The 25,639-nt window shown below is 46.7% G+C and overlaps 1 protein-coding gene across 1 annotated transcript in view; it reads right to left on the bottom strand.

The window, feature by feature from the left end:
* DYNC2LI1 (dynein cytoplasmic 2 light intermediate chain 1) overlaps nucleotides 1–11,750 on the bottom strand; it is a 74,364-nt gene extending 62,614 nt beyond the window's left edge. The window contains exons 1-4 of the mRNA XM_073628464.1: nucleotides 11,597–11,750; nucleotides 6,226–6,343; nucleotides 2,873–2,907; nucleotides 687–756 (exon numbers count right to left, since the gene is read on the bottom strand). Of these exons, the coding sequence (XP_073484565.1) occupies nucleotides 687–756; nucleotides 2,873–2,907; nucleotides 6,226–6,343; nucleotides 11,597–11,610 (237 nt within the window). The 5' untranslated portion in view covers nucleotides 11,611–11,750. The remainder of the gene's footprint in view (nucleotides 1–686; nucleotides 757–2,872; nucleotides 2,908–6,225; nucleotides 6,344–11,596) is intronic.
* Nucleotides 11,751–25,639: the final 13,889 nt, after the last annotated feature.

The raw sequence follows: 25,639 nt of genomic DNA, 5'->3' as shown, positions 1-25,639 counted from the left end.
TAGCACAGTGACAGTGCATATCTTTAGCACTGATCACTGTATTAGTGTCACTGGTTCCCACAAAGTGTCAAAAGTGTCAGTTAGTGTCCCATTGTCCACCAAAAGAGCGCAGTCCCGCTATAAGTCGCTGATCATTCTCATTATTAGTATAAAAAAAAAAAAAAGAATAAAAAAAGTCCAGTCTATATCCCATAGTTTGTAGACGCTATAACTTTTGCACAAAGCAATCAATATACGCTTATTGGGATTTTTTTTTTATTTTTAACAAAAATATGTAGCAGAATACATATTCGCCTAAACTCATGAAGAAATTTCATTTTTTAAATATTTTTATTGGATATGTTTCATAGCAGAATGTAATAAATATTGTTTTTTTTTTTTCAAAATCTTTCTTTTTTATGTTTATAGTGCGAAAAATAAAAACCTCAGTGGTGATCAAATACCACCAAAAGAAATCTCTATTTGTGGGGGGGAAAAAAAACATTACATATATTTTATTTGGGTACAGCGTTGCACGACCACGCAACTGTCACTATCGCAGTGCCAAAAAAAATGGCCTGGTCATGAAGAGGGGGTATATCTTCTGGAGGTCAAGTGGTTAAGCCTTCAGGAAAACAAAACACATTTACTGACAGCAACACATCTGTAGGAATTTTAGGCATTTGAAGATTGCTATTGCTTCTTACCGTATTGTGTCCCTTTGCCCTCCTGCCGAAGGTGTATTCTAATGCTAGGGTTGGTTTAGGTGCTTCATCTCTTAAAACAAAAAGAAATCTTCATAAATACCCTACAGCTGGTGATAAAGATCATAAGCAACTCGGTTATGTAGACTTGTTGAATGCAGATACAAATAATTAAAGTAAATACATGAAATGTACTAGCTCTATAATCGTAGCTACATATATAAAGAGACACTATAAGGCCCCATGTACACTGCAGCTGCTAAACTGAGCAGTTGGGCGTTTTTTCAGAAGCTCTTGAACTCTCCTGAACTTATAGTAGTTTAGAGGCAGTTTAGGTTACAGGCATTTTTTTTAAAGCAGATAAATCGCGTTCAGGATGGTAGTTTACTGTCATTTCAAATGGCAAATGCTTGTAACTGCTTGTAAACGTATGTAACCCTGAAGGGTCAGGTATAGTCTTGGGGGGGGGGGGGGGGGGGGGGGAGACCCTGCGCTGTTTTTTTTTCCATTTTGGCGTGGGGTTTCCTTTCAAAGGGCCTGATATGAATTGTGAGTGAGAAGTCACTGCAGACTCAGTTTCCTCGTCTTGTCAAGCTGTGTCAGCTGTAGGGCACGCACATGAGTGAGATGTCTCCTCCTTAGCTACCAAAAAAGGGTTACCAAGACTACATGTTTTGGAGGCGTGGCCTCCTTCTTCAGACATCTCACTCACCTTGTCCTTCCTCTCCAGCCGCAAGTGACGCAGTGCTGGCTGGACCGTGCCCTACAGCAGACACAGCTTGAGGAGATGAGGAAACGGAATCTGCAGTGACTTCTCATACCATCACCACTCGTTCTTGGGAGCCAACCCAGTTATACAGGCCAGGAAGGGAGACATACATCCTGCTGTACATGTTATCTAAGTCCCATGTTTGTGAGTGCAATCCTCTATTGATTGATTTTGCATTTGTATCATTAAAATGGAATTATACTAGGGCAGCCGTGCGCTCTGTTTTAGTTGTATATTTCAGATTAAGTCCACCACCCATTGGATCTTTGAGAGAGCTGCAGCACCTAGAGCAAGAGAACTTTTTTTATATAGACTGAACATTTGAGAGTTGGTTGTGGGGTCAGCACTGACTTTGTTTTTTTTTTGTGTTTAGCATAATAATTTTCCATGGCTTCTTCAGACCATTTTTACATCTGTCACATGTGCTCAGGGTGAACCTGCTCTCATATGTGAAAAGCACAGGGCGCCAGTGGCAGACCTGCCAATTCTGGTGTTCAATGGCCAATGCCAATCGAGCTCCACGGTGCCGGGCAGTGAGCACAAGGCCCACTAGAGGGCGTGGGGCCCTCAGGCCACCCTCATGAAGTCTGTTTCTGATGGTTTGGTCAGAGACATTCACACTAGTGGTCTGCTGGAGGTCATTTTTGTAGGGCTCTGACAGTGCTCATCCGGTTTCTCCTTGCACAAAGGAGCAGATCCTGGTCCTTTGATGGGTTAAGGACCTTCTACTGCCCTGTCCAGCTTTCCTAGAGTAATTGCCTATCTCCTGGAATCTCCTCCATGCTCTTGAGACTGTGCTTTAAAATTGCGTATGCCTGTGCAACCACAACAAACATACATTTTATTATCCACAGGCGACGCTTTAAAAGCCTTTACAGGTTACCATTCGAGATTTACAGAGGAGGTCTGGTGCTAGAATTACTGCCCACAGTGATATCTCACATGTGTGGGAAGATCGCTGTTTGCATGCATGTAGGAGGCAATGTAAATATCCTTGTGACAGCAATAGGCATACGACAGGTATTCTTTATGGAGCGCTCTGGGGTTTATAGAACCCCAAAACCCTCCTCTGCACTTAAAAGCATTTGATCACACCAAGATCTGTGAAGTAGAAGTTGTTTCCTTTTAGATATCCTGTCTTTGATTGAAACCCCCAGATAAAACACCATACTGAGGGAAGGTTAGAGAGGCAGATCGGCCACTGCTCAATCATTCATGTGGGCCATTTACTTGTATGAGTAAATTTCAGCTATTGAGCACTGTAAACAATGAAGCTTTTTTTTTGAATGAGTGGTAAAGGTAAACAGTAATCCTGTTAAAAAAAAACACTAAAACTCCACCTGTTGGCTAAGAATGAGAATTGAAATTAAATGTTCCTTTAACGTACTGAACATAAAAAAAAAAGTATATTTAGTGCTACCTGTCAATGCACCGAAGAATAATTGTTGTCTTTCCCTAGAATAGAAACATAGAATTAGCTATAATAATGCAGGGATGCAGTACCAGAATACAGTAACACAGGAAATGGTGGATGTATTCATTCATACAGTATATTCGGAATTAGTTTATGACTCATCTGCTTTTTTTGGCGTTAGATGGAATACAGAAAAAGTCCTGTTTGTTATTTTCTTTACATTTAATTAGGTATTCTCTGCAAAGTAAATTATTATTTTACCACGTTCTGACTGCTCTATAGCACTTTTACTGCTACAGGGCGGCGTATGTATAGGTGATCCTGCACTTTTTTCCACCTGTAGGGAAAGGGGGGGGGGGGGGGGCACGTGTGCGCCACCAACAGGCCACTTCTGTTGTGATAATTCACAGCAGAAGCCGATCTGCTGATTCCGGGGACTCTATGTCCTCCGGCACCAGTCGATCATTAGTAAAAACACAGAGAATAGAGATATGCTTATGTAAACAAGGCTTATCTCAGTTCTGACGTGGGAAGGGAGATTCGGGTGTCTCTGCAAAGCAAGGACTAGAATTGATCTCGTCCCTTAGTGCCATTTCACACAGGGGCGACTTGTCAGGCGACCTAGCCGCCTCTGATAAGTCGCCTCCCGTTCTGTACAATGGAACCGTTCTAATAGGAGCGACGCAAGTAGCTCCGACTTAGAAAAAGGTTCCTGTACTACTTTGGGGGCGACTTGAGGCAACTTGCATAGACTTCTATACAGAAGTCGTTTTGCAAGTCACCGTGGAAGTCGTGTGCAGGTCGCCTCGGTGAGGCATGCAAGTCGTGCCGCCCCTGTGTGAACCGGGGCTAAGTGAAAGCAACACACTGTGTACACAAAAACACTGGCTAAGCACACTGTTAACCCTTTGATCGTCCTAGATGTTTAACCCCCTTCCCAGCCTACATTTATGAAGAAATTCGATTTTTTTCCTTTTTTTATTGGATGTGTTTAATAGCAGAAAGTAAAAAAATTGTGTTTTTTTTCCAAAATTGTCCGTCGATTTTTAATTTATAGCGCAAAAAATAAAACCCGCAGAAGTGATCAAATACCACCAAAAGAAAGCTCTATTTGTTGGCAAAAATTACATAAACTTTATTTGGGTACATTGTTGGATGACGGTGCAATTGTCAGGTAAAGTAGCGCAGTGCCGTATCGCAAAAAATGGCCTGGTCATGAAGGGGCGTAAATCTTCCAGAGGTCAAGTGGTTAAAGGATAAGTTCACCCTTTCAGGAAAAATAAAAAAGGTGAACTAAATCCCAATATACTGACCCCCACTGCACATAACAGCCATGTTGCCCCATCCTGCCGGTGTTTCGTCAGAACTGCCAGGATTCGTAACGAAAGTGACGTTCCGTCACCGCCATCTTGCTACACCCCGCACTCCTCCACAGTAAGGATACAGTGAGAAGGTGGCAAGTGGATATCTTGTTACACCCACCGGAGTCTGGGATTTCACACTTATCTTAACCACTAAACGCAGCTTATATAGTGACATTCAGTGTTTTTAAATCCGTCTGCCTGTTTTGATGTTAAATTGTAAAAGCAGCGGCAAGCCTGCTGATCTCACAGGTTTTCTGATCTGACAGAACACCACTGCTTTTCCAATTCAACATTAAAACAGTCATATGGATTTCCAAATACTGTATTTCACTATAAAAGCTCAGTTTTGAGGTAAAAATAAGTGTGAAATGCCAGGGTGTAACAAGATGTCCGCTTGCCACCTTCTCACTGTATCCTTAAGCCGCGTACACACGGGCGGACTTTTCAGCATCAAAAATCCAACGGTCTTTCCGACGGACTTTCGGACGACCGGACTTGCCGACACACGAACGGACTAAAGTCCGTTTGAAAGTCCGTTGGTATGAATGTGATGACGTACGAAGGGACTAGAATAAGGAAGTTCATAGCCAGTAGCCAATAGCTGCCCTTGCGTCCTTTTTTGTCCGTTGGACTGGCATACAGACGAACTGATGTTTCAACCGGACTCGAGTCCGTCGCAAAGATTCCAAATCGCAAATGTTCCAAATCTAAAGTTAGTCTGATTTTGGACAGAAAAAGTCAGCTGAAGGTCCGAGGAAGCCCACACATGGTCGGATTGTCCGACGGATTCGTTCCGTCGGACCAGTCCGGTTGAAAAGTCCACCCGTGTGTACACGGCATTACTGTGGACGAGTGCGGGGTGTAGCAAGATGGCGGCGACTGAATGTCACTTCCGTTTCCAAATCTGACGGGTCGCCTAATCTGATGAAACACCAGTGTACACTAAGGATAAGCTCAGGCGTGTTCGCAACCCGCATGTGCAGAGCCCGCCAGGAAGTCAGCACTGCACAGTGCTAATCGCAAGCAGTGAGACGTTTTCCTGATCCGCGGCTGCAGAGATCGAGAAATGTCTCACTGCCTGTGATTAGCGCTGTGCGGTGCCAACATTTTGGCGGGCTCTGCACGTGCGGGTTGCGAACACGCCTGAGTTCATCCTTAGTGTACCATACAGCATAGTACACAACATTGGAGTGAGTACTCATTGGTCAGCACAGCCACGTGACTCTGCTGACCAATGAGAAGTGCATCTTAGGCTTCTTTTTCTAGTAAGGTGTCCCAGAAGAAAGAAGCACTTCTCATTGGTGAGCACAGTCATGTGGTCGTGCTGACCAATAAGCACTTGCCACTGCAAGCATTTATGATGGTTACTTTTTCTAGAGTTGTGTATTGTGGTGTATAGTGTATGGACTACATCACCGCAGCATGGGGCAGTAGGGTCCAAAGGGTAGTTCACCTTTTAATTTGTCCTGAATTGGTGCACATACCCTTTAAACATCATGTAAATAAAAGATAAAAGAGAAGAATAACATTATTTTTTTTGCAGATTTATACTTACCTGGGTGGAAGCTGCATCGGTCCCCTGCTGACACTGAGAACTGAGCGATCTAACACTGAAGATTGCTCGGTTCTCACAGCTCCCTGAGCAGAGAGCTGCTGACTGCTAGTCACTGGCTCTCTGCTCTGCTGAAAACAGGTCACAGGAGTGCACAACGAACTGCACTCCTGTCATCCACAGGAGAAGTACAGCCAAACAAGCTTTGGCTGTACTTCTCCTTTAACAAAGTTAGATGAAAATTCACTTTGCAAACTGAACATGATGTACTCCTTTAGTAAATCACCACTAGAGAGTGTACTGCTTCCCCAAACATCATAAATAAAATGAAAGCTTAATAAAAACCCAGAAGCAGTTCGGTCTTGTTAAAGTAACATATAGAATCTATATAAACTACACACGCCTGGAACAGAACAGTTGTGAACAGAACAGAACAGCTTTACCCCATTTTTGTTGCCTATAAAGAACACGGATCTCTCTGAATCAGCAGATGCTTCAGAGTCATCTTCAGAATTTTCCTTCCTCTGTACCTCTGCTACAGCAAGGTCCCAAAGATTATTACTGCCAAAAAAAAAAAAAAAAAAAGGGATGTATAGCAGAAATCTTAAAAAGAAAAAGTGAGAAAATCACAGATAACATTTTAGTTTAAAAAAAAAAATATTGAACTATAAAAAATAACTGGCAATGCGTATACACATAAAGCATCCCCACATCCTTTTGCTCTACGATTAAGCTCCACCAGGGAGCAAAAGGCATCATCGCATCCGCGTAGGGTTTGCTGGTATTTTGCATTAACAATAAAGTTGGTTTTATTCCTACAGAATAAAAATGTGCCAACATTAAAAGTAGATTTCCAGCATAAACCCAACTAGTCTTACTAGCCTCTCCCCCTCCTAACACCTATGCTGATGAACCTGTGTAAGGCCATCCATTATCGAACCATTAATGGGCAGGCTGAATGCACCAAGTTGATCGATCGACTTGGGTACAACCAGCCTGCTGGATTCTCTTACGATTATCGCTAGCTGCTGCTATAGCCGTTAGCGACCATCTATGTCTTCTCCCTGCCAGGAGAAGACAATGGCTCGGCAGGAGGGACTCCCCCATCAACATTGTATGTGTTGATAGGGGAATCAAGCAAATTTACTGTATTTCTTGCAACCCATGGTTGCAGGAAAGAAATTCACTCTATGTATGTCCTGCCAACGAAAGATCTGTATACTTGCCTATTTTTCAGCCTGCTCTAGCCAGGACATGTGATCTCCTGCGTCAGCCAGATGCAGCTGCAGGGGAGAGGAGAGAATGCTCAGCAACGGATAGGAAAGCCAGAAACAGTGACGACACCCATAGGCTCCCATGGCTCTGTTGTCGGCACTCCTTCCTCTTCCCTGCTGACACAGGGGAGCTGGATCAAGCGACTGAACCAGAGGAACCTGAAAATAGGTAACTATATACCTGTAGAACCTTTTTACACAGGTTAGTCAACATAGGTGTTGGGGGGGGGGGGGGGGTGCATTTTTAATACTAGTTAAAGGGTAACTCCTTTTTCGTGGGAAAAAAATAGCAAATAAAAAAAAATAATAATAATAATAATATAGTGTATACAATTTTGACACACGTCACATTGTAATTACGGTAAATGTTACCTTTCCTTTTCAATCTGCAGCTCTGTTATTTTCTGTAAAATGTAATACGGCTACCTGGAGGATTTCTGTACACAGAATGTGTATAGAACGCCCCCTGAAAATTTAATTTCCAGCTTGTGTGATTGGCTCACTGATTTTCCCAGAAGTCTGCAATAAGAAACAAATCAACCCCTGCAACAAAATTGTTATTTTTTGGTGAGATATTTCCAAATGGGAATCTAAATCTAGGTTCCCATCTATGTGGGCTGCGCTTGATGCGTTTTTCAGGCACATTCTGCAGTACTTTTTGTGTTTTTAAACCGTCTTTTTTTATGCGTTTTTGCATGCAGTTTTCATGCATTTTGCGTTTTTTTTTTAAATTTAAAATACACTGTAAATAGCTGGTTGCTAAAGAGTGGTCCGGGAAGCCAGCCGCCGCGTCCTTAACAACCGATGAGTCATCAGCTGTCAGCGGGATTCCCGGCTGACAGCTGAATGTAGAACAAAATTGCCGGCAGAAAATTTATTGTAAAAAAAAAAAAAAATGGCATAGGACCCCCTCCCCCAGATTCATATCAGATTCTTCGAGTCTGGTATAATTTGAGGGGACACCCTTACTCCAAAATTTAAAAAAATAAAATGGTGTGGGGCCCCCCCAAAATCCATACCAGACCCTTATCCGAGCAAGCAGCCCGGCAGGTCAGGAAAGAGGGGATGAGCAAGCACCTCCCCTCCTGAATCATACCAGGCCACCTGCCCTCAACATGGGGGGGTTGCTTTGGGGTGGGAGGGGGGGCTCCACACCCCCACCCAAAAGCAACTCGTTCCCATGTTGATGGGGACGAGGGCCTCTTCCCAACAACCCTGGGTGGTGGTTGTGGTTGTCTGCAGCAGGGGGCTTATCGGAATCTGGAAGCTCCCTTTAACAAGGGGACCCCCAGTTCCCTACCCTCCCTTATGGGAATGAGTATGGGGTAACCCTACCCATTCACCAAAAGAAAAAAAAAAAAAAGGAAGAAGTGTAGCGTACAAAACACAGACGGTTTTTGACAAGTCATTTATTTGTCTTCTTCTTCTTGTGTCTTCTTCCTCCGGTGGTTTCTTCTCCCTCTGGTGGTTTCTTCTCGCTACTGGAAAGGGGTGCCTAGGGCTGCTCCAAACATGCCCCCCAGCACTGTTAGAGTTAAGGACTCTCTCGGTACCCAAGGATTAGGCCAAAGTTAGAATAAAACAATTTATTAAGAAAAAGATGATTAAAAACAAATTTGCACATAAGTACATAATAAATAAATTATGACCGTGCATAGTCTCCGGTGGTTTCTTCTTTCTCCCTCTTCGCTCTCCGGTGGTTTCTTCTTCCTCCGGTGTTTCTTCTCCCTCTTCTCTCTCTGCTGGTTTCTTCTTCCTCCAGTGTTTCTTCTCCCTCTTCTCTCTCCGCTGGTTTCTTCTTCCTCCGGTGTTTCTTCTCCCTCTTCTCTCTCTGCTGGTTTCTTCTCCCTCTTCTCTCTCCGCTGGTTCCTTCTTCCTCTGCTCTCTCCGGCGATGTATTCTTCGTCCACCAATAAATTTAAATAAATGATGTGCTAATAATAACCAATTAATATCACACTAGGTGCTAGATTCACAAAAAATGTGCAAAATTAAATCCAAGTGTATGAATATAGTATATACATAAACCTCTGTGTATAGATATAGTGAATAGATAATAGTAAATTATGTAAATTTAAATTATAGTAAATTATAGTAAATTTAAAAATACAAAATAAAATAAAATAGTCCACCCGGCAGGTGAATGGTATTATTCAACCCGCCGTCAATTCATCCAAGCTTGCTTTACAAGGCTCCAGTTTTTAAGTGAAGAGGAGTTATCCCTGTGTCTTAAATTAGTGGACTATTTTATTTTATTTTGTATTTTAAACCACATATTTATTTTATCTATGCACAGGAGGTCTGTTTATTGATGCACTATCAGTTTGTTTAAACAGGTTCAGTTTTTCCATATTAAGAGGAATCCTGTGTGTCTTTCAACAGTGGACTATATCATAATTTACTATTATCTATTCACTATATCTATACACAGCGGTTTATGTATATACTTTATTCATACACTTGGATTTAATTTTGCACGTTTTTTTGTGAATCTAGCACCTAGTGTGATATTAATTGTTTAATATTAGCGCATCATTTATTTATATCTATTTATGCATTTTTGTGTAGTTCACATATTGATTGCAGCTATATTATTTGGGCATCTTTTAATATATTCTCACACAACTTGTTTTCCACTTCAGCGCTTTAGTAATTTTATCACCAATTCTTCGTCCAACGCCGCCGTCCGCTAAAAAAAAAAAAAAAAAAACCACAGTCTTCCTCTGACACTGCCCTTGTGACGTCACACCACACACCCCACCACTTCACTTTACCCCACAACCCCATCGAATGAATGGCTGAGGTGAAGAAACATGCCAGGTCTCAAGTCTCCTATCTTCTCCATTGCAGAGTGGGAGGGTCCTTCTTCAGCTGTGAACATCACTGCCTGGGTGAGGTGGACACTTCTCATTGGCAGTCCAGCAGCAGGGCCCATCCAGGCCCCATAAACCTTGGTTCCCATATATGCAAGTCGAATGCGCTTTGAACTGTACCCGATTCGCATAACATGTGATCCAGGACAGCTTTCAATGGAGCCGGTTCACATATCTTTGGGCCAGTTGCAGTGCAAACTTTAAATGGGTCCTGTGCATTTCTCAGTCAGGTTCAGGTGCGATTTCAGTGTTAAATTCGCACCTGGACCATGGAATGGAAAACACATCGGACTCTGCACCAAAACTGGACCTGCATATATGTGAACCCAGCCCAAATCCTCGTACACAGGGTACGATTGTTGGCAGGGGATTGTCCGTTGACAGACTGTTGTCCTGGATGACAGGCTAATAAATTTTCGGCGGACAGCAGACTGTTGTCAGATTTTCGTATGGTCAGTACACAAATCCGTCACACAAAAGTCGAAAGTACAAACACGCATGCTCGGAATCAATGCTCACCAAACAGGAAATTAGCAGAAGGGGACCAAAGGGTGGCGCTCAAGAGCTGAAATTCCTCGTAGTACGTCACTACGTTTGTGTTTGTGGCACGACAATTGTGTACCGTTAGTATGCAAGACAAGATCCTGACACAAGCCCTTAAGACAAAAATCAGATGCTCAGTTGGCCAATAATCGTACCGTGTGTACGAGACTTTAGACTGCACATCATAATGACGTCACCACGAGGGGAGACCAGTCGGTGAGCCGCAGTTTTTCGGCCATCCCACTCACAAGTTAACATGGCAAGCGGCCATATTAGTACACATCACCATGATTGCGGCATAGCGACATGTATACAATTTGTTGCTAGTGCTGCCAAACGCGACCTGCTCAAGTGCGTGTGTCATGCGTGTGTTTGCAGTGTGGTGTGGAGGGCTGGCGATGTTTAAATCAGCCTCTCAGGGAGTGCCATCAAGCCTCTTGAAAAGTGATCCAGTGCAGACTGCTTTTCAGAGGGACGGTAAACCCCCTCCTGTAGGGCTCACACCATCGAAGGGCGTGCGCAGCTCCTGCTCTTTGCCCGTCCGTAGGGCGCCCTATTGGTGAGAAGTATTAAAAAAAGAAGTCCCTGACCCCGTTTGGGGAAATCAGGTCGCACTGAAGCACATGGCGCTATGGGAACAGGCGTTTTTTTGCGTATGTTCGCAGATGCTTGGGGGTCCCATTAGGAATTAAGGACACCGCAACGCGTCTGCGAAGGGGCAGAGCGTTTGTGTGTGTTTGCGGTAAAGCGCACATATGTGAACGTAGCCTGACTGGCGCACTTGGACACGAGCCCGACTCGTATAGTGTCAGAATGAATGTCAACGCATGTAGCGTGTTTTTCTATGCATTGCATTAGTGCGAGCGTTCCTGCGGCGCAATGATGTAAATCAGCCACATAACGGCCTAGAGGACACATCAACCATGACGTGAGAAGCGTTGAAGCTCACAGCAACCAATCAGAAAGCAGCTACCTGCGGTCCTGTCACTGATTTTGGTGACATGTTCCCCACTGATAACAATATTTCACTATAGAGGTCACGTATGCATCTTGCTGAGCCAGTCAATGAAGCCTCATATTATTGACGAGTATTCCCCCCTCCCTCCTTATAATTACCCCAGTACCTGGAACGAGGCATGGTTCTATACCCCTACACTTCGGGATGCTACGACTCCGAGCAACTCTCCCGTCACCATAGTAACGCCTTCCTTCCAGCGCACAGCGATGACGTCCAAGGAGCAAAGCATGCCGGCCATTGTAGTTCTCCCCCCTTCTGGCTGCTGCGATTGCTCTGTAGTGTACTGCTTATCGAAGTGGACAGTAGCAATGCTGCCCTCTAGCGACTATTGATAAAAGAACTTTTAAAGCTAGATGGTGGTTTATCTCCCGCCCAGTCTATGAGGAGAATTTATCAAAACTGGAGTAGCTGTACATGGCAACCAGTCAGCTTCTGTCTTTAACCACTTCAATACCGGGCACTTTCCCCCCTTCCTGCCCAGGCCAATTTTCAGCTTTCAGTGCTGTTACTTTTTAAATGACAATTGTGCGGTCATTGAACACTGTACCCAAACGACATTTTTATCATTTTGTTCCCACAAATAGAGCTTTCTTTTGGTGGTATGTGATCACCTCTGCGGTTTTTATTTTTTGCTAAACTAAAAAAAAAAGACCAACAATTTTGAAAAAAAAAAAAAAGTTTTTCTTTGTTTTTGTTATAAAATTTTGTAAATGAGTAAGTTTTCTCCTTCACTGATGGGCACTGATAAGGTGGCACCAATGAGATGGCACCCATGAGATGGCACTGATGGGCACTGATAGGCGGCACTGATGGGCACTGACAGGTGGCATTGATAGTCGGCACTGATGGGCGACACTGATGGGCACTGAAAGGCTGCACTGATGGATACTTATGGGTGGCACTGATAGGCGACACTGGTGGGCACTGAAAGGCAGCACTGATGACTGGCATTGGATTTCACTGATAGGCATCACTGGCAGGCATTTTTCAATGGCACTGATTGGCATTTCCCTGGTGGTCTAGGGTGGCATACCTGGTGGTCCAGTGTGGTGGCCATCCCTGGTGGTCCTGGGAGGGCATCCGAGGGGGGGCTGCACTGATAAACAATCAGCACAGACCCCCCCCCTGTCAGGAGTGCAGCCGATCGGCTCTCTGTCAGACGCGAGTGAGTGAGGAAAAGACAATCAACGACTCTTGTTTACACTGTGATCAGCCGTGATTGGACACGGCTGATCACGTGGTAATAAGTCTCTGGCAGAGACTCTTTACCTAGATCGGAGTTGCGGTGTGTCAGACTGACACACCGCAACAACGATCACCAGGGGGCGCGCAGCGGCTTGATATCCTGGCGACGTCATATGACGTCCGGTCAGGATATCGCAACTTTGCCGACGTCATATTGCTATATGGTGGGCAGCAAGTGGTTAATTTGCAAAGGTCAACTGAACAAGCTAAAGATAGAAGCTGATTGGTTGCCATGAACAACTGCTCCAGTTTTGATAAGTTCCCCCACTTGTCCCCCAGCCCTGCTTTCTCCTCAGTAGGGATGAGTGAACCCGCCCGGGTTTCCTTTGCTGAGAGTTTGCGAATCCTCTTTGCTAACCTGAACATACAAGGTTTGCAGAGGGCAAATCCTGTTATTAAATTCTGGCCATTTTGGAGGCTATAAAGAAAACTAAAATAAAAGGGATAAGAAGCGTGTCACTATTGTAGCTCTGGTAGATTTGCGATCTACCATATGTTAGGTAAATTTAGTAACTTGTTCGTTAAATAGGTTAGGTTTGCCTCAGTTCCAGCTTGGCTGACGTTGTGTGTGTTTCCAGACTGACCGGTGGGCAGGGGCGTTGCTAGGGGGTGGCTATTGGGGCTATAGCCCCCAATCTGGGGCCCATAGCCCCAAGTCTCTTGCCCAGGGTCCCTGCCTAACCAGTGGGTTGCAGCTGTTGCGCCAGGTGGGCTGGCTGCATGAGAGAGGCAGAGGAGAGAAGAGAAGCGAGCAAGCGGACGAGCAGAGATGACATATCTCTCCACCCGCTCCACATCAGCGCTCTTCACAGCCAGGCCTCTTCAATTTGGGAGTGAGGTGCAGCAAGCAGCAGAGAGATGACATCATCTTTCACTGTACGCCACATTTGGTGGCACTGGCTGGCATGGCAAGTGACAATCCACATCAGTTGGCAAATGACATCTGGTGGCCGGTGACGTGGCAAGTGACAATCTGCAAATGGTGGCAGGAGATGTGGCAATCTGCAAATGTTGCCAGGAGACGTGGCAAGTGACAATCTGCAGCTGGTGGCAAGTGACAATCTGCAAATGGTGGCAGGAGACGTGGCAAGTGACAATCTGCAAATTGTGGCAAGTGACGTGGCAAGTGACAATCCACATCTGCTGCCAGGTGAAAGTGGCAAGTGACAATTCACATCTGGTAGCAGGCGACATGGCAAGTGACAATCCACATCTGGTGACAGGGGATGGTGGCAAGTAGGGATGAGCTTCGTGTTCGAGTCGAACCCATGTTCGACTCGAACATCGGCTGTTCGATCGTTCGCCGAATTGCGAACGATATGGGCCGTTCGCGCCAAATTTGTGTGGCGCGTCACGGCCCATAATTCACTGCGGCATCGCAGTGCATTGCTTGCTGTTGATTGGCCAAGCATGCACTATGACCCGCATGCTTGGCCAATCACAGCGCCGCCTTAACAGAGAGCCATAATTGGCCAAAGCCAAGGAGGCTTTGGCCAATTATGGCTCAGGGGATTTAGTACACGCCCCACACTATATAAGGCCGCCTGCACGGCGGCCCTGTGCAGTGTGTTCCGGTGTGCTTAGAGAGAGAGAGAGACAGTGTCATTTCATTTGAGTTAGCTAGATTAGGCAGGACAGTCAGTCAGTTAGCTGCACTTAAAGTGTATTGTGTATATATATGCATCCCAGGTGTTGCATATATATATATATATATATATACACTGTATTCAGTTTAGCTAGATCCGTTCCTGTTATCTTGAATCTAGACTATTTACATTTAGTGCAGTGCGTCCTGCTCACAGTGTTCAGCTAGATCCGTTCCTGTTATATTCCTACTGACAGGCAGGCTTGTCTTGTTACAGTATTTTGAAGAAAATTACTGGTGTTCTTTTGATCCTATTAGTGCCACAGTCAGGCAGCTAGACTATTTACATTTAGTGCAGTGCGTCCTGCTCACAGTGTTCAGCTAGATCCGTTCCTGTTATATTCCTACTGACAGGCAGGCTTGTCTTGTTACAGTATTTTGAAGAAAATTACTGGTGTTCTTTTGATCCTATTAGTGCCACAGTCAGGCAGCTAGACTATTTACAGTTAGTGCAGTGCGTCCTGCCCACAGTGTTCTGCTAAACCTACAAGTAAGTGGGGTGCGTCCTGCTCACAGTGTTCAGCTAAACCTACAAGTTAGTGGGGTGCGTCCACCTCACAGTGTTCAGCTAAACCTACAAGCTAGTGTGGTGCATCCTGCTCACAGTGTTCAGCTAGATCCGTTTCTGTTATCTTCTTACTGACAGGCAGGCTTGTCTTGTTACAGTAAATACAGCTACCTGAAGAAAATTGCTGGTGTTCTTTTGATCCTATTAGTACCACAGTCAGGCAGCTAGACTATTTACAGTTAGTGCAGTGCGTCCTGCTCACAGTGTTCTGCTAAACCTACAAGTTAGTGGGGTGCGTGCTGCTCACAGTGTTCAGCAAAACCTACAAGTTAGTGGGGCGCGTCCACCTCACAGTGTTCAGCTAAACCTACAAGCTAGTGGGGTGCGTCCTGCTCACAGTGTTCAGCTAGATCCGTTCCTGTTATCTTCTTACTGACAGGCAGGCTTGTCTTGTTACAGTATTTTAAATAAAATTGCTGGTGTTCCTTTGATCCTATTAGTACCACAGTCAGGCAGCTAGACTATTTACAGTTAGTGCAGTGCGTCTTGCTCACAGTGTTCTGCTAAACCTACAAGTTAGTGGGGTGCGTCCACCTCACAGTGTTCAGCTAAAGCTACCTGTAGAAGGTTGGTGGTGTTCTCATACTACAGGCAGGCAGTTGATTTTGCTAGCTGCAGTATCAGTACATATATATATATATATATATATATATATATATATATCCCAGCTTAGTGCAGCTACAGGCCATTAGTATGTCTGGAAGGCCAAGAAGGAGAGGCAGACAGTCACAAGCCAATAAGAGAGGGCAAGCAGGCTCTGTGTCTAGTGCTGGTCGTGGAGACGGTGCATCCTCATCAGCACGTGGCCATGGGACACGCTTGGCCTTTTTTTCGGCAGCTGGCCATGTTGAGCCGCAACATGCGGAAGACTTGGTCGAGTGGATGACCAAGCCGTCCTCATCCTCCTCATCCTCTCTCACCCATGCCCAGGGTACTTTGTCTGGCAAAGCAGCGGCCTCTTCCCTCGGCTCAATGTCATCAGTGACTCCTTCCCTAGCCCCACCATGTCCTCCTGAGGAGTCCCTCGAACTGTTTGACCACAGTGTTGGGTACATGCTCCAGGAGGATGCCCAGCGTTTGGAAGGCTCTGATGATGATACTGAGCTCGATGAAGGCAGTAACACGAGCACGGACAGAGGGGGTGCCCAAGAAGGACAGCAATCTGGCAGTCATGCTCCCCCTGCTGCAGCATACTGCCAGGTTTGCTCCAGTGATGAGGAGGGAGGGGATGATGAGGTCACTGACTCAACGTGGGTGCCTGATAGGAGAGAAGAGGAGGAGGAGGAGGCGGCACATCACCAACGAGGCAGGATGCCCTCCAGGGGCCAGCCTAAGGGCAGCACATTGACTGCATCACACCCCAAAGCTCCACATGTGCAGGGCGCTGCAGTCTCTGCGCGTTATTCAAAAAGTTCTTTGGTGTGGGCCTTTTTTGAGACGAGTGCATCAGATCGCACCGCTGCTATTTGCAACATATGTCTCAAGCGTATCTCGCGTGGCCAAAACATCTCCCGCTTGGGTACCACATGCTTGACCAGACATATGTTGACCTGCCATGCAGTTCGTTGGCAAGCGTATCTAAAAGACCCACACCAAAGAACAAAGAGGACCTCTGCTTGCTCCTCATCAGCTGAGATTTCCAACCCCACTAGACCTTCAGTCCTCTCTGAGACCTGCACTGAGAGGAATGAAGGTGTAGAATTAGGTGTGTCACAGCCACGTACTTGTGGGCAATCTGATTTTGGTACACCGACGTCAGATTGTACCAGGCAAATTTCCCTGCCCCAGCTGCTGCACCGCCGAAAGAAGTTTGCTCCCAGCCATCCACATGCCCAGCGGTTGAATGCTAGCTTGGCAAAATTGCTAGCACTTCAACTGCTGCCTTTTCAGTTGGTAGACTCTGCCCCCTTCCGTGAGTTTGTGGAATGTGCAGTTCCTCAGTGGCAGGTACCCAAACGCCACTTTTTCTCACGGAAGGCGATTCCGGCTCTCTACCAGCATGTGGAAGGCAATGTCCATGCCTCGCTGGACAGGGCAGTCAGCGGTAAGGTGCATATTACCGCTGACTCATGGTCCAGCAGGCATGGACAGGGACGTTACCTAAGTTTCACGGCGCATTGGGTGACTCTGCTGGCAGCTGGGAAGGATGCAGGACAAGGTGCAGTAGTGTTGGAGGTTGTTCCGCCACCACGCCTCCAAAATGCTAATGATTGTGACACACCTCTCTCCTCCACCCCCTCCTCTTCTTCTTCCTCCATGGCCTCTTCCTCGGAACCAGCGGTGCTCCGTAGTCGTTCAAGGGGCTACGCAAGTACGCAGGCCAAAAGATGCCATGCGGTGCTTGAGCTGGTGTGCTTGGGGGACAGGAGCCACACTGGGGCAGAGGTTCTGTCAGCTCTGCAGGGGCAGGTTCAGAGGTGGTTGACGCCACGCCAACTTAAGGCAGGAATGGTGGTTTGCGACAATGGCACCAACCTCCTCTCTGCCCTCCGACAGGGACAAATGACCCATGTGCCCTGTTTGGCTCACGTCCTTAACTTGGTGGTGCAGCGGTTCTTGGGCAGGTACCCGGGCTTACAGGATGTCCTGAGGCAGGCCAGGAAAGTCTGTGTGCATTTCCGCCGGTCATATAATGCCAGTGCTCGGCTGACGGACCTCCAAAAGGAGTTTAACCTGCCCAAGAACCGCCTAATCTGTGACATGCCCACCAGGTGAAACTCAACGTTGGCCATGCTGCAGCGGCTGCACACGCAGCAGAGGGCCATCAATGAGTACCTGTGCGACTATGGCACCAGGACAGGGTCAGGGGGAGCTTGGTTTTTTTTCCCCACGCCAGTGGGCCATGATCAGGGATGCATGCACTGTCCTGTCACCATTTGAGGAGGCCACGAGGATGGTGAGCAGTGACAGTGCATGCATCAGTGACACTGTCCCCCTTGTCCACCTGTTGGAGCACACGCTGCGTGGAATAATGGACAGGGCACTTGAGGCAGAACAGAGGCAGGAAGAGGAGGACTTCCTTAGCTCTCAAGGCCCCCTTTATCCAGACAGTGTTCCTGCGTGCCCGCCGATCACACAGGAAGAGGACGAGGAGGAAGAGGAGGAGGAGGAGGAGGAAGATTGTGTCAGTATGGAGGTGGAGCCTGGCACTCAGCATCAGCAGCAGTCTTTAAGGGATCAGTCCCAAGAAACACATGGACTTGTACGTGGCTGGGAGGAGGTGGCTGCGGACCATGTCGTCCTTAGTGACCCAGAGGACTCCGGACCGAATGCCTCAGCAAACCTACGCTGCATGGCCTCCCTGATCCTGCAAAGCCTGCGTAAGGATCCTCGTATTCGTGGTATCAAGGAGAAGGACCAATACTGGCTGGCAACCCTCCTTGATCCACGTTACAAGGGTAAGGTTGCGGACCTTATCTTGCCATCGCAGAGGGAGCAGAGGATGAAACATCTTCGGGAGGCCTTGCAGAAAGGTCTGTGCAACGCGTTCCCAGAGACTGGGAGGTTACAAACTCCTGTTTCTGGACAACGTGTTGCTGAGGCTTCGGTCAGTCAAAGAAGGAGCGGTGGAGAAGGTGGCCGTCTGACCGATGCGTTCAGACAATTTTTTGGTCCGCAGCCCCAAGGTATGATTGGTTCCAGCAACCATCGCCAGCGTCTGTTTTACATGGTGCAGGAATACCTAGGGGCAAGATCAGACTTGGACACCTTTCCCACCGAAAATCCTCTGGGTTACTGGGTCTTGAGGATGGATCACTGGCCAGAGCTTGCACAGTATGCAATTGAGCTACTGGCCTGTCCTGCATCCAGCGTTCTTTCGGAACGCACATTCAGTGCTGCTGGAGGCGTGGTAACCGATCACAGGGTGCGTCTGTCCACTGACTCGGTCGATCGACTGACCTTCATAAAAATGAATGAGTCTTGGATCACCACCAGCTACCAAGCACCTGATGCTGATGTAACCGAATAATTTTTTTTGAAATCTCAGATCCCTTCAAAGACTGCCTATGCTGATGCTGAGTGACTATTCCTGAGTAATTATCCTCTTCCTCCTCAATCATCACGCTGATAGCTTGTAAGAGCATTTTTGGTTCTGGGCGCCACCACCAGTGCCTAAGGCACAATTTTTCAGCCCCTGTTTAACAGGGGCGTGTAATTACGATTTTTGATGTAATACTTTGCAGCAGGGCTCGTTCCTGCATTCCAACTAGAGTGTCTGTGAGGGGTTGCAGTGTTGTGGCACCAGCACCAGTGCCTAAGGCCCAATTTTTCAGCCCTTGTTTAACAGGGGCGTGTAATTACAATTTTTGATGCAATACTTTGCAGCAGGGCTCGTTCCTGCATTCCAACTAGAGTGTCTGTGAGGGGTTGCAGTGTTGTGGCACCAGCACCAGTGCCTAAGGCCCAATTTTTCAGCCCTTGTTTAACAGGGGCGTGTAATTACAATTTTTGATGCAATACTTTGCAGCAGGGCTCGTTCCTGCATTCCAACTAGAGTGTCTGTGAGGGGTTGCAGTGTTGTGGCACCAGCACCAGTGCCTAAGGCCTAATTTTTCAGCTCCTGTTCAACAGGGGCATGTAATTACAATTCTTGATCTAATATTTCACAGCAGAGCCCTGTGAGGGCTTACAGTGTTGTGGCCACAGCAACACCTAAGGCCCAAATTTCTGCTGAGTATATAGGGCAGGACCCTACTTTCAAACAACTAACTTACAAACGACTCCTACTTGCAAACGGAAGGAGACAACAGGAAGTGAGAATAAATCTACCCCTAGGAAGGGAAATTCTCTCCTGTAAGAGTTAATATGGGAAAAACATTTCTCCTTTCCACTGATGCTTTCCAATCCATTGGGACAAAAAGTGAGGTGAAATCTTCTGAAGAGGAGGAAAGACAGCAAAACAAATGTCACAGGGGTGATAACCCTTCCCTATGTTTTCCAAAAAGCTTAAAAAAGATTTTTTGGCTGGAGCTAAACACGTTAAAAATGTACCCGTTCAAAATTACAAAGAGATTCTACTTAACAACAAACCTACAGCCTGTATACTGCTGTTCAGAGTATATAGGGCCTGGTGGCCCCACACCTTTCCTTATTTTAATTTGGGTGCGGGGTTCCCCTTAATATCCATACAAGACCCAAAGGGCCTGGTAATGGACTGGGGGGTACCCATGCCGTTTGTCTCACTGATTTTCATCCATATTGCCAGGAGTCAGGACCCGACATTACATTAAACCCGCAAGCAGTTTTAAATGAGATTTTTTCCTTTAAAAATGACATTTGGTGCAGGGACTGTTCTAAACACGGGAAACACACGTCACTTTACAGGCATACTATAGACACCCCTCAGGTACGATATTTAAAGGAATATTTCACTTTTTTTTTTTTTACTTTAAGCATCATTAAAATCACTGCTCCCGAAAAAACGGCCGTTTTTAAAAGTTTTTTTTGCATTGATACATGTCCCCTGGGGTAGGACCCGGGTCCCCAAACCCTTTTTAGGACAATACCATGCAAATTAGCCTTTAAAATGAGCACTTTTGATTTCGAACGTTCGAGTCCCATAGACGTCAATGGGGTTCTAACGTTCGTGCGAACTTTCGGTCCGTTCGCAGGTTCTGGTGCGAACCGAACCGGGGGGTGTTCGGCTCATCCCTAGTGGCAAGTAACACACTGCATCTGGTGACAGGCAATGGTGGCAAGTGACATGCTGCATCTGGTGGCAGGAGATGTGGCAAGTGACACGCTCAGGGCTCCCACTGATTCTGCAGTATGGTGTGTTGAACCACTTCATTATATATTAGAATGTAACAATAGAAATAATGCACTTCAATCACCCTGACACCATATCAACCATTATGCCATGATGATTGAAGCGCCAACACCAGCCATCGCCCGTGACAAATTGCTTACCACTGGTCTCCCCCCCACCCCCGCCGGCGGGCATGCAAAAAGGTTGGTGACCGCTGCTATGGGCTCTAGCCCCAGATCTTTTCAGACCTAGCAACGCCCCTGCCGGTGGGTGTCGCTGTTACCACTGGTCAGTGTTGGAAGGGCAACATGTCGAAGCGTATGGATGCTCTTCTGTCCCGGAGACAACTCGGTGGAGGTGGTCCTCCGAGTTGCATTCTGGGCGAGGGTATTTATGGGACAGAGGCCATATTGAGGGGTTCGTTTTACAGCCACCTGCTGGCCCTCCTGGCCGAAAGGTATGCGTTAGAGAGTAATCTCGTGGTCCTCCGTTCCGGAGGCCCAAATCGCTGCAGCGCAGGGGTGGGCCCAGAAGCTTGTCTGGGGCCTACCACAGCAGCCAAGGAATGGTCCTGAGCTGTCTATCCAGAGGGAAGAAGCTGGACAACTGAGGAGATCCCAGGGGAGGACCCATCATGGAAGGATCATGCAGCATGCTGGTCTGGAGAGGGGCCTGGTGACTCGGGTGGAGGACGTATCCTAAAAGTAACTATACAGCATAGTGTTGCCGGGTTGGCTTAAAGGTTCAAGCACTGTGACTGACGTTCATTGCAGAAAACCAATACATCCTGTGGCAGAGGACCGTACAGGTTTATCCCAAACAAGTCTGTGGCAGAGACTTTTGTTCGTGCTACGTACTGGCTGCTAGGCAAGTGAGAGAGGCCTATGCAGGCGAGCAAAGAGTGTGTCCCACGAGGGGAGCGCATTCTATTGTAATATCCAAATTCTACCAGGACATTTGTCAAGAATCTTACAAGAAGATATTTGAGTTTCTTCTGCAGTTTCCCTTCTGCCTCTTTCCTGCTACTTCCTTAGTCAATTGTTTAATAAAGCATTGAAAACGTACTCAAGTGATGGTGCGTGTATCGTCCAGAGGTAAACTCAACGGAACCCCTAGACCCGGTGACGGTAAAACAGAGGGAAGGAGAGTGAAGTGTAACAAGCCCGCTTAAACCAGCAGCCCCGCCGAGAGTTATTGCTACGTGTGGGGGCGTCGTCCGGGATTTGTTGACCGTCAAGTTCTCGCAACCCAGAGAAGTGTTTTACCGGGAGTTTACGGAGAGAGCTGGACTTTGAAAAAATTCTTCAGGAAGAGAAAAGGTTAAACTGCAGGACTTTATTTCTGAATGCGTAGATGGCGGGCGCCAGTGAAGGCCCGGGAGCTACGTGACCAGAAGAACAAGTGGGAGGAGCCTACCCTACTTGCTACCGCATGGGACGCATGTATGTGTTTGGCGCCAGAGGAGAGAAAAGGCCTCGTGATTGTGCTGAGAAGATCAGAGTGTGGCCATGTCTTTTCCGGCGATGCAGCCGATCATGGGACCGAGAATGTTCCCTACAAACACCGTGATGAATGCTGTGCTATCTGGAACTCTGCTTACAGATACTGGAGTTCGTTTGCAGCCGCAGGGGAGGTTTGTCCTGTATACCTCAGGAGATATTGAGGGACTGGGTATGATCTGCCACCGATGTGAAGGATTGGCCGTACATCTCCGTCCGTTTGGCCGATGTCCACAATGTGGAGAGTACTTGTTTGTGGTGGAGCAACCTACCACGTCACCCCGTGCTTATCGGATATATTGGGCAACAAGTATCGCCACAGTAGAAGCTGCTACCGCTACAGAGAGAGAACGACAGGCCACCACTTTGCCTGTTGATGCTGATAATGTTCCGGAAAGAGACGCTGCTGCTGTCGTCTCCTCAGGGGACATTACTTTGATTTCTGCGTCCACTACACCTGCTCCTGTTGTACCTGCTCAAAGGAAGGTGGGATATGTGAAGGCTTCCTGCGGCCATGGTCGAGGCCTACCCCAGAGGTTACCTGAACCGGAGCTACCAAAGTCCACGTCAGGAACGGGTAAGCCACTGATGGGGAACGTATCTGGGACTGTAAATAAATATCTACCAGCAGAAGAGTTAGGAGATTCGGAAATCCATGTCGGATCTTTCCGGAGATGATGACCTATTTGAGACTATGTCACAAGAGTTGTTATGGTCACAAGGTGAAGATGTCGCTTCTGCTGTGACTTTCCCTGAATGGACAGCCCTGAGTTCTGGGAAGACGTCACCCTGTTGGAGCCACACAGTACTGTTGCTGGGACTTTGCCAAAAGTTGCTAGTTCACTACAGACACCGGCTGGGTCTATGGTGAGCAAATCATTGGATTCCTGTGTACTGCCTGGTAGGGGGAGAGACAGATCTTTGCCCAAACTTGCACGTTTGCAGAGGATGTTAAACAAGCGTGTAGCTGCCGAGTATGGTTTGGATTTCCCCTATGTGCCCCAGGACATAATGCAGGTGATTGAAACTAATCGGGAACTTTGGTACAATGAAGTTGTTTGGGACTATTTGTCTGTGCCTAAGCCTTTCCGAAAGACTGGATGTTCTGTTAAGATGGATGAACGTTTTAGTGGATGTTTCATGCACTGGAACTTCGGTCGGCACATCTATGCTGACAAAGTGGTCATTTGCAGGCCCGGAAAAGATGATGTTGTCTATTTCATTACCACCGTGGATAAAGCGGGAAAACCACTGACCTTGCCAGATCCCCGGTCTTATTGGTGATTCTGGACAAAAGAACTTTGCAAGTAGTTAGCTAGTTAGTGTCAGTGTAAAGAAATCTGCATGGTCAAGATTTACATATCCTGTTCAGTGTTTTAAATCCAAGGACTTCTTTTTGCTAGCTGGATTTTTTTCTTTATTTGAAGAGATCATATTACAGGGATGGACTCCTTAAGATTTTTTCTTTTTCCTGATGTTAGATGATGGGAAGAGAGGCTCTTTTTCTCTAAAAATGAGGCTTTGCTCCTAATATTGTACAGTATATATATGTGTGTGTTTAACATGTTTCCCTTTTCAGGAATTATTGGATCTCCTATCAAGCTGGGAGGCTTTTCAGCTAGATAGATAGTAAGGTTATGTACAATCATAGGATGGTTTTGTTCGCGGATGTGAACATAATGTTTTATAGATGTAAGTCTTATAGTATCTTTCCACTGTCTTTTCCTCTCTCTTTGTCTATCCAAGTTATAAGAAACTCAAATACTTACTCCCAGGCTTGGGAGTTACTGTTACTGTTTTTGGACAGACGTTGGGGACAACGTCTACTGTAGTGGGGGGAGTATGTAGCGCTGGTAGATTTGCGATCTACCATATGTTAGGTAAATTTAGTAACTTGTTGGTTAAATAGGTTAGGTTTGCCTCTGTTCCAGCTTGGCTGACGTTGTGTGTGTTTCCAGACTGACCGGTGGGTGTCGTTGTTATCACTGGTCAGTGTTCGAAGGGCAACGTGTCGAAGCGTATGGATGCTCTTCTGTCCCGGAGACAACTCGGTGGAGGTGGTCCTCCGAGTTGCATTCTGGGTGAGGGTATTTATTGAATAGACGCCATATTGAGGGGTTCGTTTTACAGCCACCTGCTGGCCCTCCTGGCCGACAGGTATGCGTTAGAGAGTAATCTCGTGGTCCTCCGTTTCGGAGGCCCACATCGCTGCGGCGCAGGGGTGGGCCCAGAAGCTTGTCTGGGGCCTACCACAGCAGCCGAGGAATGGTCCTGAGCTGTCTATCCAGAGGGAAGAAGCTGGACAACCGAGGAGATCCCAGGGGAGGACCCGTCATGGAAGGATCATGCAGCCTGCTGGTCTGGAGAGGGGCCTGGTGACTCGGTTGGAGGTAGTATCCTAAAAGTAACTATACAGCATAGTGTTGCCGGGTTGGCTTAAAGGTTCAAGCACTGTGACTGACGTTCATTGCAGAAAACCAATACATCCTGTGACAGAGGATCGTACAGGTTTATCCCAAACAAGTCTGTGGCAGAGACTTTTGTTCGTGCTATGTACTGGCTGCTAGGCAAGTGAGAGAGGCCTATCCCTGCAAGCAAAGAGTGTGTCCCACGAGGGGAGCGCATTCTATTGTAATATCCAAATTCTACCAGGACATTTGTCAAGAATCTTACAAGAAGATATTTGAGTTTCTTCTGCAGTTTCCCTTCTGCCTCTTTCCTGCTACTTCCTTAGTAAATTGTTTAATAAAGCATTGAAAATGTACTCAAGTGTTGGTGCGTGGATCATCCAGAGGTAAACTCAACGTAACCTCTAGACCCGGTGCCAGTAAAACAGAGGGAAGGAGAGTGAAGGTAACAAGCCCGCTTAAACCAGCAGCTCCGCTGAGAGTTATTGCTACACTACTATGAGGCATATACACCAATGTAATAATAAATAAAATAATATATAGATATGCACTCACCAGCCATTTTATTAGGTACACCGGTTCAACTGCTTGGTAACACAAATTGCTAATCAGCCAATCACATGACAGCAACTCAATGCATTTAGGCATCTTGACATGGTGAAGGCGATTCAAACCGAGCATCAGGATGGGGAAGAAAGGGGATTTTGGTGACTGAACATTGCATGGTTGTTGGTGTATAACGGGTTGGTCTGAGTATTTCAAAAACTGCTGATCTACTGGGATTTTCACACACAACCATCTCTCGGGTTTACAGAGAATGGTCCGAAAAAGAGAAAATATCCAGTGAGCGGCAATTGTGTGGAGGAAAATGCCTTGTTGATATCAGAGGTCAGAGGAGAATATGGGGAATAGGAGTTTCAAGGCCCCCCTTTTCCTCATGGGATCACAGCGGCAGGGATTTCAAGTCTCCCCCTCAGGTCAGGGGCTCGTGGCCTTGGGGGAGCCCTGTAACTGCTAAAAAGGGGAGCCTTGAAA

The sequence above is a fragment of the Aquarana catesbeiana genome, linkage group LG04 (genome assembly GCF_042186555.1).
Source record: "Aquarana catesbeiana isolate 2022-GZ linkage group LG04, ASM4218655v1, whole genome shotgun sequence".
Lineage (NCBI taxonomy): Eukaryota > Metazoa > Chordata > Amphibia > Anura > Ranidae > Aquarana > Aquarana catesbeiana.
Note: the sequence above shows the minus strand (reverse complement) of the source record. Positions and strands in the feature narration are given on the sequence as shown.